The following is a 16,665-nucleotide window of genomic DNA, read 5'->3' as shown; positions in this document are numbered from 1 at the left end:
TACAGGATTAGGATTCGGGGCTCCTCTAAGATTTAGACCTCATGGCCTTTGAGTGCCACCTATATTTATGCACTGGCAGTGTGACAGCCAGTGAAAGCACTGCTAAAATAGAACAAGGAGTTCTATTTCTGGACTTCCAAGAAAAAGGTTCTGAGTTTGATTCCCCAGTATCATATGTGCTAGTATAATGCTCTGGTTCTCTTCTCCCCTCCCTCCCTCCCTCTCTCATTAATAAATAAATCTTCAAAGAAAATTTAGGGGGCAGGGGAGATAGCATGATGGTTCTGCAAAAAGACTCTCATGCCTCAGGCCCTGAAGTCCCAGGTTTAATCCCCAGCACCATTATAAGCCAGAGCTGAGAAGTTCTATGGTAAAACAACAAAAAATACCATTTAAAATAAAAATTCCTAAATTGTGAGTTCCTTTCTTTTGGGGGGATGTTTATCCCTCACTCACTAAGCTTTGGAAACTGTTTCAAGGCCTCAGCTCTATCTCCAGTGCTCCACTGACCTTGAGAAAGCCTCACCACTTAGATATCCGGGTTGGGTGACTTCCAGAGGTCCTGGGAGAGTCACCTGCCCTGGCCCAAAGTGTCTGCCTCACTCCTGTTCCCTCATTCCCTGATTCTCCTGAAAGTATAACCTTGGCTTGTTTCCTTTGTCCCTTTTCTAGGAAATGCTTTTACTTCCCAGAAGATATTCAGCAATATGTTGCAGGTTTCATTTTGTGTTTCTGGAAATGCAGGCCTTCAGCTGTTGACCAGGTACCATTAAGAGGGAGGGGCTGGATGGACTCAGACACTCCTCTCCCGCAGGACAGTGTGTTCACTCACTGAGCCTCAGGACTCTGGCGGGACAGTGAATCTTCCTCTTTGACTTGACTTTAATAGCGCACAGTATCTCTGCTTTGTTCCAGTGCTGGGGGCAACAGGAAGTCCTGCTAGGAGTAATTTCTGCTCTTTTAGTGGAAGCACTTGGATCTGACTTCAGAAATCTGAGACCAGAACTGGTGAGTGAGCAAACGCTTTGCACCTGAAGCGATGGTTTGTTGACAGTGTGAAGAGCTGAGGGGCAGGGCTGCCTGGTGGAGAGCTAGAGTCATTCACAATAACTCACCTCAAACTATGGAACACAGAGTGTCTGGAAATGCCCTTTGAGGTTCTATTAAAAAATAAATAAGTCGGGCAGTAGCTCAGTGGGTTAAGCGCAGGTGGCACAAAGTGCAAGGACTGAAGTAAGGCTCCTAGTTCGAGCCCCGGCTCCCCACCTGTAGGGGAGTCGCTTCACAGGCGGTGAAGCAGGTCTGCAGGTGTCTATCTTTCTCTCCCTCTCTTCATCTTCCCCTCCTCTCTCCATTTCTCTCTGTGCTATCCAACAATGATGACATCAATAATTACAACAATAAAACAAGGGCAATAAAAGGGAATAAGTAAATAAATATTTTATAAATAAATAAATAAAATAAGAACATTTAAAATCAGGAATGTATGCTGGATGTCATCGGTGTGAGATTGCAGTGTGTAATGCACACCCTCAGAGTTCTCTGATATTGCCTTTTCTTTGCTATTGTAACTATCATACAACTCAATGAGTTTGGGGGAAGTTGATAGCCAGGCAAAACAAGGCTTCCAAAGCCATACAAATACAATCTGTCTGTGGAAATTCATTTGGCTTCCCTTCCTCTTCATAAAAGAGAGTACATCTGACTTTGTTTTCACTGTTACTTCAATACCCCTAAGATGTGTATGTGTCTATTTTGGAGACTCCACTGTCTGGTTCATTTTGATGAGTCATTTTAACAGATGTCCAGTGATATGATTTTGATTTACATCTTCCCAATGAAGAGTAATGTTGAAAAGATACTTTTTCTTTTTTTTTTAATTGGGGGAGATCAATGGTTTAACAGTCAACAATAAAATACAGTAGTTGGTACATGTATACTATTTCTTAGTTTCCACATAATACTCTAACCTCCCATGTAGGTACTCCTCTGCCATCATGCTCCAGGACCTGAACCCTCCCCCTCTGCCCCAGAGTCTTTTTTTTTTTTTTGGTACATGCATAACATTTCTCAGTTTTCCACATATCAATACAACCCCCACTAGGTCCTCTATCATCCTTTTCCAGGACCTGTACTCTCCTCACCACCCACCCCAGAGTCTTTTACTTTGGTGCAATACAGAAAATGATCTTCCCACACCTATGGACATCTAATCTTTGACAAAGGGGCTCAGACTATTCAGTGGGGAAAGCAGAGTCTCTTCAACAAATGGTGTTGGAAACAATGGGTTGAAACATGCAGAAGAATGAAACTGAACCACTGTATTTCACCAAATACAAAATTAAATTCCAAGTGGATCAAGGACTTGGATGTTAGACCACAAACTATCAGATACTTAGAAGAAAATATTGGCAGAACTCGTTTCCGCATAAATTTCAAAGACATCTTCAATGAAACAAATCCAGTTACAAAGAAGACTAAGGCAAGCATAAACCTATGGGACTACATCAAATTTAAAAGCTTCTTCAGAGCAAAAGAAACCACAACCCAAAACAAGAGACCACTCACAGAATGGGAGAAAATATTTACATGCCATACACCAAACAAGAGGTTAATAACCAACATATATAAAGAGCTTGCCAAACTCAACAACAAGACAACAAATAACCCCATGCAAAAATGGGGGGAGGACTTGGACAGAATATTCACCACAGAAGAGATCCAAAAGGCTGAGAAACACATGAAAAAATGCTCCAAGTCTTTGATTGTCAGAGAAATGCAAATAAAGACAACAATGTGATACCACTTCACTCCTGTGAGAATGTCATACATCAGAAAAGGTAACAGCAGCAAATGCTGGAGAGGGTGTGGGGTCAAAGGAACCCTCCTGCACTGCTGGTGGGAATGTCAATTGGTCCAACCTCTGTGAAGAACAGTCTGGAGAACTCTCAGAAGGCTAGAAATGGACCTACCCTATGATCCTGCAATTCCTCTCCTGGGGATAGATCCTAAGGAATACAACATATCCATCCAAAAAGATCTGTGTACACATATGTTCTTGGCAGCACAATTTGTAATAGCCAAATCCTGGAAGCAACCCAGGTGTTCAACAACAGATGAGTGGCTGAGCAAGTTGTGGTATATATACACAATGGAATACTACTCAGCTGTAAAAAATGGTGACTTCACCATTTTCAACCGATCTTGGATGGACCCTGAAAAATTCATGTTGAGTGAAATAAGTCAGAAACAGAAGGATGACTATGGGATGATCTCAGTCTCAGGCAGAAGCTGAAAAACAAGATCAGAAAAGAAAACAGAAGTAAAACCTGAAATGGAATTGGCGTATTGCACCAAAGTAAAAGAGTCTGGGGTGAGTGGGTGGGTGTGCAGCATACAGGTCCAAGAAGGATTCAGAGGACCTAGTGGGGGTTGTATTGTTATATGGGAATCTGGGGGATGTTATTCATGTACAAACTATTGTACTTACTGTTGAATGTAAAACATTAATTCCCCAATAAAAAAATAGTACAATAAAAAAAAAGAAAAAAGAAAATGATCTTTATGTACCTTTTACTTATTCGAAAATATTCCTTGGGGGAGAAAAAGATAATATTCTTTGGACAAATATCTATTATGGAGCCTGTCAATTTTCAACTGAATGTTTTTTTCCCACTTATCAAGTACGTAAGTTCTGAGCATATACGTACTGTGTAATGACTGTATTTAGTAATGTTGCACTGTGTGCTTGGAATTTTCTAAGAGTAGATATTAAACATGTCTACCAAAAATATGAGAAAAGCAAATAAAAAGAAAACTAAGGGAGTCAGGCTGTAGCGCTGCAGGTTAAGAGCATGTGGTGCGAAGTACAAGGACCGGCATAAGGATCCCGGTTGGAGCCCCCGGCTCCTCACCTGCAGGGGAGTCGCTTCACAGGTAGTGAAGCAGGTCTGCAGATGTCTCTTTCTCTCCTCTCTCTGCCTTCCCCTTCTTTCTCCATTTCTTTCTGTCCTATCCAACAATGATGACATCAATAACAACAACAACCATAACTACAACAACAATAAAAACAACAAGGGCAACAAAAAGGAAATAAGTAAATAAAATATCTTGGGGGTCAGGCGGTAGCACAGCGGGTTAAGCACATGTGGCGCGAAGCGCAAGAACCCGCACAAGAATCCCGGTTTGAGCCCCCGGCTCCCCACCTGCAGGGGAGTTGCTTCACAAACAGTGAAGCAGGTCTGCAGGTGTCTATCTTTCCCCCTCTCTGTCTTCCCCTCCTCTCTCCGTTTCTCTCTGTCCTATCGAACAATGATGACAACAATAACAGTAAGAATAACTACAACAATAAAACAAGGGCAACAAAAGGGAATAAATAAATAAATAAATAAATAAATAAAATTAAGAGAACGCAGAAAAATAAAGAATGCTTCAAAAATATTTTTAAATAAATATTTTTTAAAAAAGAAAAATAGCTTAAGAATAACTAGGCATCATCAACAGTCTTCAGGAATAAAGAGTATCTTGCAGGATAAGGCTGCCTAAGGTAAGGGGAGAAGTTGGGCAAAGGAAAATTTTGCATCAAGACCAGAACACCTCAACAGGAAGGGAAGGTGTCCCCCCCTGGGATGTGGGTGTGAGAGGGAACTGAGGTTCTGCTTCCCCAGAGCAGTACACCCCCAGTCTCTCCATGGTGTAGCAGTCTTTAACTCCCCCTCTTCTCTCCTCCCTCTAGCACCATCTTCTGCTCCTAGTCATGGGTCAATCATGTTCCACTCCACCCTCTGACACAAAGAATTATGATCTGGCTTCCAGCTTTGGCAAGTTTTTTAAGGACATCTGTACAGAAAACAAAATCCTCTCTCAGGAAACCATTGCTTTGATTCAGTCCCATCTGTCGGAGGGAAATATTCAGGACACAGCTTCTGTGATCAGGGATGCACTGAGCGATATTGAAAAGGCACCCATAGACATCGCTGTGACTGGGGAAACTAGGGCAGGGAAATTCAGTTTCATCAATGCCCTAAGGGGGGTCAGGCCTGAAGAAGAAGGTGCCGCTGAGACTGGGGTGGTGAAGACAACCGTGGAGAGAGTCCCATACAAACACCCCAAGTTCCCAAGTGTGACGGTATGGGACCTGCCTGGCATTGGAACCACTCGTTTCCCACCACACAATTACCTGCAGGAGATGAAGTTTCAGGAGTATGATATCTTCTTTATCATCTCTGCTAAACACTTCACACCAAATGACACACAGCTGTGTGTAGCAATCAAAAAGATGAGGAAGAATTTCTACTTTGTCCGCACTAATGTAGACAGTGACTTAGACAAGGAGCGAGTGAGAAAATGCAGACCCTTGAGTCCGGAGGAAAAAAAACATGTCCTGCAGAAGATCAAAACTGACTGTGTGACAAATCTACAGAAGACAAAAGTAACCAACTCTCCAGTCTTCTTGGTCTCCAGCTTTGAGGTGTCTGGTTATGATTTCCCTGACCTGCAGACCACCCTGCTGAGAGAGCTTCCAGCTTACAAGCGCCACATCTTCATGCTGTCTCTGCCTGCTGTTGTGGAGGCCACCATGGACCGGAAAAGTAATTCCCTGAAACAGAAGATCTGGCTAGACGCTCTGAAGATTAGAGTACCAGACCCCATCCTAGCTGTGAGTTACTTCAGTCCTGAAGAGGTGGACAGTCTGAGGGAGACATTAACCCTCTACAGGTCTTACTTTCAGTTGGACGACGCTTCTCTGGAACAGGTGGCCAAGGACTTGCATGTGTCCATGGTGGAACTCAAGGCAAACCTCAAGTCTCACTGCTTGCTACCCATTGAGAGGCTTGACGAGTCCTTAGGGAGAATGCTGTGGAGATGTGTGCCTTTCTACCTTTTGAATGGAGGTCTCATTGCCACCGATGCTTGCATTAGTAGAAAATTCTATTTGCATAATTATCTTCTTGACGTAGTGGTGAGTGATGCTAAATATCTCCTTAAGAAAAGAGAGATTTTGAGAGTCAGACAGTAGCACAGCAGGTTAAGTGCAGGTGGCGCAAAATGCAAGGATCCCAGTTCAAGCCCCCGGCTCCTCACCTGCAGGGGAGTCGCTTCACAGGCGATGAAGCAGGTCTGCAGGTGTCTGTCTTTCTCTCTCCCTCTCTGTCTTCCCCTCCTCTCTTAATTTCCCTCTGTCCTAACCAATAACGATGACATCAATAACAGCAACAATAATAACTACAACAATAAAAAAAGCAAGGACAATAAAAGGGAATAAATAAAATATAAAAGGGAATAAATAAAAAATAAAAAGAAAAGAGATATTTCAAGATCCTTGAGGGCTCTGAAAAGGACAGTCTCTCTCTTTATGCTGAGAGTGAAAATGAGAAAAGTGAAGCAGCTAGGTCCCAACTTACCTTCAGACTGGCAGGGCAATGGGACCTGGAGAGAGGGCTTAAGGCTCCTGGAAGCAACCTTGACCCATTGCTCCCAGGGACCATAAAAGACATTGGAATAATTCACTCCTGACAACAACAAAAGAAGAACAAGAAGGAGAAGGAGGAGAAGGAAAAGGAGAAAGAGAAGAAGGAGGAGGAGGAGACAGAGAAGAAGGAGGAGGAGACAGAGAAGGAGAAAGAGAAGGAGGAGGAGGAGGAGGAGATGGAGGAGGAGAAGAAAGAAAAGAGAAAGGAAGGAAGGAAGGAAGGGAGGAAGGGAGATAGAGAGAGAGAGAGAGAAAGAAAGAAAGAAAGAAAGAAAGAAAGAAAGAAAGGAAGGAAGGAAGGAAGGAAGGAAGGAAGGAAGGAAGGAAGGAAGATTATACATATATTTTCACTTGAAAAAAAAGATGAGGGGGCCTGGTGATAGGGCACCTGGTTAAGCACACAAAGTATGAAGCACAAGAACTTGCAAAAAGAACCTGGTTCAAGCTCTGAGCTCCCTACCTTCAGGGGTGGGGTGGTCACTTCACAAGTGGTGGGGCAAGTCTGCAGGTGTCTATATTTCTCTCCCTCTCTCTATCTACCCCTCCCTTCTCAATTTATCTCTGTCCTATCCAATAAAATGGAAAAACATGGCCTCCGGGAACTGCAGATTTGTAATGTCAGTACCAAGCCCCAGCAATAACTGGAGGTTAAAAAAAATGTATTGGAGGCTGGCACAGCCAGTTAAACACACGTTATCATGCACAGTGACCTGGGTTCAAGACCCTGCTCCCCACCTGCAGGGGGAAGCTTCACAAGCAATGAAGCAGGTCTACAAGTGTCTTTCTTTCTCACTCCCTCTCTATCTTCCATCTCAGTTTCTCTCTATCCTATCAATTTTTTAATTTTTATTTATTTATTTATTCCCTTTTGTTGCCCTTGTTGTTTTATTGTTGTAATTATTATTGTTATTGATGTTGTCATTGCTGGATAGGACAGACAGAAATGGAGAGAGGAGGGGAAGACAGAGGGGGAAGAGAAAGATAGACACCTGCAGACCTGCTTCACCACTTGTGAAGCGACTCCCCTGCAGGTGGGTAATTGGGGGCTCCAGCCAGGATCCTTACAACAGTCCTTGTGCTGTGCCCCACCTTAACCCACTGTGCTACCACCCAACTCCCTCCTATCAATTTTTTTTAAGTGAAACAAAGTTAGCTACCAGAACCTGGATTTGTCTTGCAAGCACTGAGCCTCAGAAATAATGCTGGTACAAATACAAATTTTAAAATAACTTATTTTATGAGAGAGAGACCAGGGTAGGAGAATGGAGAGGATAGCCCAGTGATTTATGCAACAGTTGAGCACACATATTACCATACTCAGGGACCCAAGTTCAAGCCCCTGCTGCCCACTAGCGAGGTAGGGAGGGGGTGAGAGTAGTGAGAGGGACACACACACACTTTATAAGCAGTGAAACAGATCTGCTGGAGTCTATTTTTCTCTCTCCCTCTCTAGCTTCCCCTCCCATCTCAGTCTTTCTCTGATCTGTCAAACAAAAAAGAAAAAAATGACCAGGAGTGGTGGATTTGTAGTGCCAGCACCAAGCCCCAGCAATAACCTAGTGGTATTTAAAAGAGGGTGGGATGGGCAGTGGTGCACCTGGCTAAGCACACACATTACAGTTTGCAAGGACTCTGGTTCAAGCCCACTCCAATTCCCACCCATAATTGGTGAAGCAGTGCTGCAGGTGTCTCTCTCTCTCTCTCTCCCCCTCTCTATTTCCCCCTTCTGTCTCAATTTCTTTCTGTCTCTATTCAATAAATAATTTTAAATATCTTTTAAAAAGAAATAAGAGCCATTCTTTTAAAAAATTAAAAACAGAGGGGGTCGGGCGGTGGTGCAGTGGGTTAAGCGCACGTGGCGCAAAGCGCAGGGACCCCGGAGTAAGGATCCCGGTTCGAGCCCCCGGCTCCCCACCTGCAGGGGAGTTGCTTCATGGGCGGTGAAGCAGGTCTGCAGGTGTCTGTCTTTCTCTCCCCCCTCTCTCTCTGTCTTCCCCTCCTCTCTCCATTTCTCTCTGTCCTATCCAACAACAAAGCAACGTCAACAATGGCAATAATAACCGCAACGAGGCTGCAACAACTAGGGCAACAAAAAGGGGGAAAAATGGCCTCCAGGAGCGGTGGATTTATGGTGCAGCCACCGAGCCCAGCAATAACCCTGGAGGAAAAAAAATAAATAAATAAATAAATAATAATAAATAATAATAAAATTAATTAATTAATTAATTAAAAACAGAGAGATATACCTACTTTGGAATTTTCAGTGCCAAAGATCAAACCTGAAGCCCCAGTCTTGCAAAGCATGCACTCTACCCATGAGCCACCTCTCCAGTCCCCACACCCCCCAGCATCTGTACTGACACTGGCACATATAGCCCCCTTTGAAGACTGTGTCATGAAGATTGAAAGTAGATTGGTGGTTGGCAAGCAGAACGGGGGAAGAGGGGAAGAAGGAGATGGGGAGTGGTTGTTTAAATGGTACAAGCTTCCAATTCTAGATGAGTAACTTCTCATGTATGACATAGTGACTATGTAAATTACCATGGTACTCATATTATTATTATTATCAACTATTATATTATTTATATTGGATATTATACTAATATATATCATAAATATTATATATTATGTATGTTATTATAGCTATTATTATTAACTATTCTTTCTCAGACTGAATCCCAAAATTTGCTAAGAGTAGATCTCATCACACACACCAAAAAAAGTACTTATATGAGGTAGTAGATACATTAGTAGTAGATACATACTACTGATTGTAGTTACTATTCCATAACATCTGTGTATATCAAATAGTTACACTCTTATACTTAAAATATATTTTATTTGCAAATGCTCTTCAATAAAGCTGATGGGAGAAACAATAAACTTAAAAAATTGCAAAAAGATGTATGTTCCAAATGCTGTTCAGTGAGAGGTCTTATCGCCACAATATGAATGTCAGTTGTACAAAGGAATGAAGAACCTTTTTCTTTTGCTAGGATGTCTTTGCTGGTGTGTGTTGTTAAGGAAAAGGGTGAGATGTCCAAGTATGTGTATAATAGGCTACTGCTGAGCCACTTCAAACTCTGACTCTATTTACACAATTACTTTATTGTACTTACTTACTTATTGGGTAGAGATAGAGAGAAATAGATAGACAAGGGAGAGGAAGAAGAAGAAAGAAAGATACATGCAGCATTGCTTCACTGCTTGTGGTGACAGGAGGCTTGAACCTAGATCCTTGCACATGTAACATATGCACTCTACCAAGTGTGCCACCACCCAGACCTCTATTTGCACAATTCTTAAAGAATGAGAAAAAGGGTGGAGGGTAGGGTGTTGGGAAATTGTGCAGATGTGGCTGAACATTGGCAGGGCCCACAAACCACTATATTTCCATGCAAGTATTATTTACAGATCTCTACCACGTTATCCGCTCAGGGTATTGCTAATCAGTTAAAACCATTGCAATAGTTTCTAAGGACGCTTCCACCTTCCCAACATGCCTTTTGCCTCTCTCCACCCCCTTTCCTAGGCAATCCCTTCCCGACTTGCCACTTTCGGAATTCTCCCATAAAAGCCTCTCCTATTGCAGCTTTTGCTCTTTTTGCTCTTTTCTCTTCTGAGACCCAACTGAGAAGAGCTGGTGGGCATAGTGGGAGGTGGCCATTTTGCTAGCTCCATGTGGCCTGAACTGCTGTGCTCACACCCAATTCTGGGATGCCCAAGTGAATAAAGATTTGTGTTCCTGCTCCACCACAAGTTCCTGGTCTCTTCTCTCTCCCCCGCGATGCAACCCGACAGACAGTAGATAGCATAATGATTATGCAAAGGGACTCTCGTTCCTGAGGCTCCAAAGTCCCAGGTTCAATCCCCCCTTACCACTATAAGCCAGGGCAGAGCAGTGCTTTGGTTACATAAAAAAAAAAAAAAAAAAAACTCAAAGATCAAATTCAGTTGTCAGTAGGGGGATGTCCAGTGACCAATGGGATAGAGGATGAGAGAGCAAAGCTGGATCTCATGCTCACATTCCCTAGGAATCATGCAACGTTTCTACAGTGTACTTTGTACCAGTTTCAGCCTATCTGTAATGAATTTCGTGGTGAATGTCATGGCTGGACTGGCCCTTGTGGTGACAACCAAGATTACAAGATACCTTTCAGTAGTAACCATTGAGGAAACTTGGAAAATACAAAGTTTTGTTTTACCTGTAAGACCTGGAACTCCCTTGGGGCCCTATTCGGGGAGTCCTGAGATCCCCAAAAAGACAGGATGGGCCTAGACCTCAAACAAATCCCTCTCTCCATTGTTATTGGTCATTCCTATCAGTAACAACACAATAGACCTCTTTGTGGGCCCCCATAGGACCTTGCCCTCAACTTGCATCAATAATAGTAGAGAATGTTCCATCTTCCGAAGGGAGGCTGGACAATATACTCTATGCTACACCTGACGAAGATAGATCCTGATATTGGGGCAGCTTGGAACATTCCTACTCATGACCACGGAATGTGAGCTCAGATATACAGGCATGCAGAGGTCACATAGGCTCCTAAGCTTAATATGGGCCCCAGATCACATCAAATCTATAGGGTTTACAGTCAACAATATTTATACACCTTTCCCATATTTGGGAGCTACTCTCTTCCCTGATCCAGCTTTCTGGTCCTTCTGCCAGCCATGACATCACCTCCCCAGACAATAATTAGGATCTACCTGCGTATCAGGTTTTAGGCTCAGGCAAAAAAAAAAAAAAAAAAACACTAGTATAGCCACAGGACCTTTGGAATATAACTAAAATATGCCTACTAGCTATCTACAAATTGTAGGACCCCCCCCCAACTCTTTATCTGCACCATTCCAGCCTTTAGGTCCATGATTGGTCAACAATTTGTTTGGCTTTGTATGTTAACTCTCTTGTCAACCACCAGGTTCCAGATGCTAGCATGATGCCAACCAGACTTTCCTGGACAGACAATCCCACCAATGTGTCCTGGAGCTCTGCTTCCCCAGAGCCCTTCCCCAGCAGGGAAAGAGAAAGACAGGCTGGGAGTCTGGATCAACCTGTCAAAGCCCATGTTCAGCGGAGAAGCAATTACAGAAGACAGACCTTCCACCTTCTACATCCCACAATGACAGTGGGCCCATACTCCCAGAGGGTTAGAGAATAGGAAAGCTATCAGGGGAGGGGATAGGATACAAAGTTCTGGTGGTGGGAATTGTGTGAAGTTGTACTCCTCTTGTCCTATGGTTTAGTCAATGTCTCCTTTTTATAAATAAAATTTTTTAAATAAAAATAAAATAATTTTTTAAAATACCTAGAACTCCCACAGCACACCTTGGGTCACACAGCAAGGTCAGCAAAGTGAGAAGTTGTCAGCTCAGCAGCTGACATTTCTCCTGAAGTGAAGAGGCAACAGATTCGGGCAAATTAATGTTGGACAAAGGGTGTTGGAGGAGAGACCATCACACCATTTTCTTCCATCTGGACTTTCTTTCCTTTTTTTCTGACACCAGGACTCCACCACTCCCAGCAGCTATTATTTATAGAGATATAGAGAGAAATAGAATGAGAGATAACCACAAGGAAAAGACAGAGAATGAGAGACATCCATAGCACTGCTCCACTGCTCTTGAAGTCCCCACCCCCACCCAAAGGTGGAAACCAGGGGCTTGAACCCAGGTCTTCACAGATAGTCTTCACAGATAGTAGCATGAGTGCTCTCCCAGGTACACTACCACCAGGCCCACTTGCCTTTTTAAAAAAAAATTTTTTTGAAGATTTGCTTTTTACTATTTAAATCTTATGAGAGAGACTTTCACATGAGAATAAGAGAAGCAAACCAGAGCACCACTTCAGCACATGCGGCGTCAGGAATTCAGGCAATGGCACACCCAGTTGAGTTCACACATTACCATGCATTGGATCGACCTTCCCGTGGTGTGTCCCGTGAGTACCCATTCATTGGGGAAACTGACGATCCTTCCTAGCCGACTGAATCCACATGGATCCCAGTCACTTTCAAAGCCAGCAACAAGCTCCTGACAGCTTTCAAGCTATTGGTCCTGCTCTTTGAGTCCACCCTGTCCAACGTTTGACATTTCGTCATCCAATCTGGTCTCCTACGCCTACACTGAACTTCTCTGTTCCAGACTCTTGGAAACAGAGTTGGCAGTCAGCTGAGGTAAAGAACAAACACCTCATCACAGACCCCTGTAAGCGTCAACCCGGCTTTGACCTAACACGTTATGATTGGGCTCTCCTCAATCGCTATCGAACAGGCCATGGCCGGTGCGCCACTATGTTCCATCGCTGGGGAGCCAGAGACGACCCGAACTGCCCCTGCGGCTACAGACAGACTATGTCCCACATAGTCAACGACTGCCACCTCTCCAGATTCAAAGGAGGTCTCGAAACTTTACATCAGGCTCAACCTAACGCTGTTGACTGGCTACGGAAGAAGGGCAAATGCTAGAAGAAGAATTACCATGCACAAGGAACTGGGTTCAAGTCCCCTCTCCTCTCTGTCACTACCCACAGGGGAAAAGCTTCACAAGCCGTGAAACAGTGCAGCCAGTGTCTTTGTCCCTCTTTCTCTGTCTCTTTTTCTTTCTCTCTTTTTTAAATTTTTTAATTATCTTTATTTGTTGGATAAAGACAGCCAGAAATCAAGAAGTATGGGGGAGAGAGAGAGACAGAGAGAGAGATCTGCAGCCCTGCTTCACCACTCACAAAGCTTTCCTCCTCAGGTGGAGACCAGGGACTCAAATGAGTCTCTGTAACATGTGCACTCAACCAGGTGCACCACTACCTGGCCCCTTTCCCTCTCCCTCTCTATCTCCCCTTCCCCTCTTAATTTATCTCTGTCCTATCAAAAGTAGATAACAAAATAAATATTAAGAAAAAGCAGTGCTCTTGAATAGGCTGATGCTGTCTTTGTGGCCTAACATATGGTCTATCCTTGAGAATGATCCATGTGGATTTGAGTAAAATGTGTATTCCAGTTTCTTGGGATGAATGACTCTGAAAATGTCCAATAGTTCTAGTTTATCTATCTCTTCATTTAGCTCCCTTATGTCTTTACTGATTTTCTTTCTGGATGATCTGTCAAGTTGAGATAGTGGGGTGTTGAAGTCCCCTACTATGATTGTGTTACTGTTAATATATTGCTGTAGCTCTTTCAGTAGAAGTTTGATGTATTTGGATGGCTTCTCATTGGGTGCATAGATATTAATAATTGTTAAGTCCTCTTGATTGACTGATCCTCTGAGCATTAAGTAGTGTCCATTCCTATCTTTTTTAATCTTATGTATTTTAAAGTCTATCATGTCAGATATGAGAATAGCTGTTCCTGCCCTTTTTTGTGGGCCATTGGCTTGTATGATAGTTTTCCATCCTTTCACTTTAAGTCTGTGTTTGTCTTGTTGCGTTAGGTGAGTTTCCTGTAGACAACATATTGTTGGGTTGTGTTTTCTGATCTATCTTCCTACTCTGTGTCTTTTAATAGGTGAATACACATTTTACTCAAATCCACATGGATCATTCTCAAGGATAGACCATATGTTAGGCCACAAAGACAGCATCAGCCTATTCAAGAGCACTGAAATCATCCCAAGCATCTTCTCAGACCACAGTGGAATTAAACTAACACTTAACAATCAACAAAAGATTAGTAACAGTGCCAAAATGTGGAAGCTAAACAGTACACTTCTTGACATCAGTAACAACAACAATAATAACTACAACAACAATGAAATACAACAAGGGCAACAAAAAGGAAAATAAATAAATATTAAAAAATTTTATAAATATGAAATAGGAAAATATAATAGGAAAGCTATCAGGGGAGTGGATGGGATATGGAGTTCTGATTATAAGAATTGTGTGGAATTGTACTCCTCTTATCCTTTGGTCTTGTCAGTGTTTCCACTTCATAAATAAAAATTTAATAAAAAAAGAAAAAAAAAAAAAGAAAAAGCAGAAAGAGGGCATGCTAGATAGCATAATGATTATGCAAACAGACTCTCCACGCCTGAGGCTCCAAAGTCCCAGGTTCAGTCCCCTGCACCACCATAAGCCAGAGCTGAGAAGTGCTCTGGTAATAAAAAAAAATTAAAAAATAAAAATAAACAATGTTAAAAAAAGAAAAAAAAGTAATTAATTTAGAGAAAAAGAAAAAGCAGTAAGAAAGATTGGGTTTATCACTAACTGCTTTCAAGATGACATTTTTTTTTTGTCTGATCCATAGATTTCTCACCAATAACCTTTTTGTTTGCTTCCCTATTGTGAACATTTACTCTCAACTATAAACACAGGAAATGCTAGATAACACTCAATGTTTTTTTTTTCCCCCAGTGGTCACCAGGGTTTCATTGCTCCAGGTCAGCTTTTTCAGATAGAGAGAGATAAGGACATTTGCGAGGGAAAGATACTACACCATTGAAGTTTCCCCCTTGTGCTTCTTCTTCTAGCGTTTGCCCCCCTTGTGCTATGGAGGCCAAACTTGAACCTGGGTCACAAGCATGGCTATCTGGTCAGCCCAGTCTTTAACATTTTAGCAACAGAAAGGATCAGACTCCCTTTTCCCATCTCACTCCATCTCACTCACTTCTTCTTCTTCTAGCGTTTGCCCTTCTTCCATAGCCAGTCAACAGCGTCAGGTTGAGCCTGATGTCAAGTTTCGAGACCTCCTTTGAATCTGGAGAGGTGGCAGTCATTGACTATGTGGGTCATAGTCTGTCTGGAGCTGCAGGGGCAGTTCGGGTCGTCTCTGGCTCCCCAGCGATGGAACATAGCGGCGCACCGGCCATGGCCTATTCGATAGCGATTGAAGAGGACCCAATCATAACGTGCTAGGTCAAAGCCGGGTTGACGCTTACAGGGGTCTGTGATGAGGTGTTTGTTCTTTACCTCAGCTGACTGCCAACTCTGTTTCCAAGAGTCTGAAACAGAGAAATTCAGTGTAGGCGTAGGGGACCAGATTGGGTGACGAGACGTCAAGCGTTGGACAGGGTGGGCGAAGATATCCGCGTATATTGGCAGGTCCGATCGAGCGTAGACGTGGGAAATGAACTTAGATGATGCCGCATCCCGAAGAATATCTGGCGGGGCGATGTTGCTAAGAACTGGCAGCCATGGAACCGGGGTGGAACGGATGGTTCCAGAAATTATCCTCATGGAGGAATATAATTTGGAATCGACCAAGTGGACATGGGGGCTACGGAACCATACTGGGGCACAGTATTCTGCAGTGGAATAGCATAATGCCAGAGATGATGATCGTAGTGTGGAAGCGCTCGCTCACTCACTTCTGGGTGGCAAGATCTCTCCACTGAGCTTCTGTACAGATGTGCCATGGGGCTAAGGGGGCTAATTTGTTGTGTCTGTGACTCATCTGAAGTTGCAGATGGCTGAGCAATGTACCACTCTGCTTGACCAGACTCCCTCCCTTCCTCTCTTCTCTGCCTATTGCTTCTGAATAAAGCGTCAATACTCATCCTTTGGAGGGTACACATACACACACACACACACACACACACACACACACACACACTTTCATAAGACAGTTTGCTAACAATGAATTTTTAACTAAGTTTTTTAAATATTTTTATTAATTGTTTAACAGTGGTCTACAAGGTTAAAGAATTACAGGTGTATAGTTCCACACCAAACTCATCACTAAATTTCTGTGCCCCACTGCCACCACAAATAACCACTACAGTTCTTACAACATCTTAGAAAGAGTTGTAGCAATCTGTCAATACTTAACATGGTCTCTACCTCATTCTTTTTTTAAAATTTCTTTATTGGGGGATTAATAGTTTACAGTCAAGAGTAAAATACAATAGTTTCTACATGCATAACATTTCTCAGCTTTCCACATTTCCATTCAACCCCCACTAGGTCTTCTCTTCCATCATGTTCCAGGACCTGGAACCCTCCCCCTCCACCACCCCACCCCTTACCACCCCAAAGTCTTTTACTTTGGTGCAATACACCAAACCCAGTCCAAGTTCTGCTTTGTGTTTTCCCTTCTGATTTTGTTTTTTAACTTCTGCCTGAGAGTGAGATCATCCCATATTCAGCCTTCTGTTTCTGACTTATCTCACTTAACATGATTTCTTCAAGCTCCATCTAAAAGGGGCTGAAAACGGTGAGATTGACATTTTTAATAGCTGAGTAGTATTCCATTGTG

At 43.0% G+C, this 16,665-nt stretch overlaps 2 protein-coding genes across 2 annotated transcripts in view; one reads left to right on the top strand and one right to left on the bottom strand.

Moving 5' to 3' along the window:
* ARF1 (ADP ribosylation factor 1) overlaps positions 1-16,665 on the bottom strand; it is a 442,994-nt gene that overhangs the window by 418,208 nt on the left and 8,121 nt on the right. The gene's annotated exons all lie outside the window — the stretch shown is intronic.
* LOC103117189 (interferon-gamma-inducible GTPase 10-like) lies at positions 4,757-6,076 on the top strand. Its single transcript, XM_016190014.2, has one exon. The coding sequence runs from the start codon at positions 4,757-4,759 to the stop codon at positions 6,017-6,019; it is 1,263 nt and encodes a 420-aa protein (XP_016045500.1). The 3' UTR covers positions 6,020-6,076.

Source organism: Erinaceus europaeus, chromosome 9 (genome assembly GCF_950295315.1).
Source record: "Erinaceus europaeus chromosome 9, mEriEur2.1, whole genome shotgun sequence".
NCBI classification, from domain to species: domain Eukaryota; kingdom Metazoa; phylum Chordata; class Mammalia; order Eulipotyphla; family Erinaceidae; genus Erinaceus; species Erinaceus europaeus.
The sequence above is the reverse complement of the archived record's forward strand: the minus strand, read 5'-3'. Positions and strand labels throughout refer to the sequence as shown.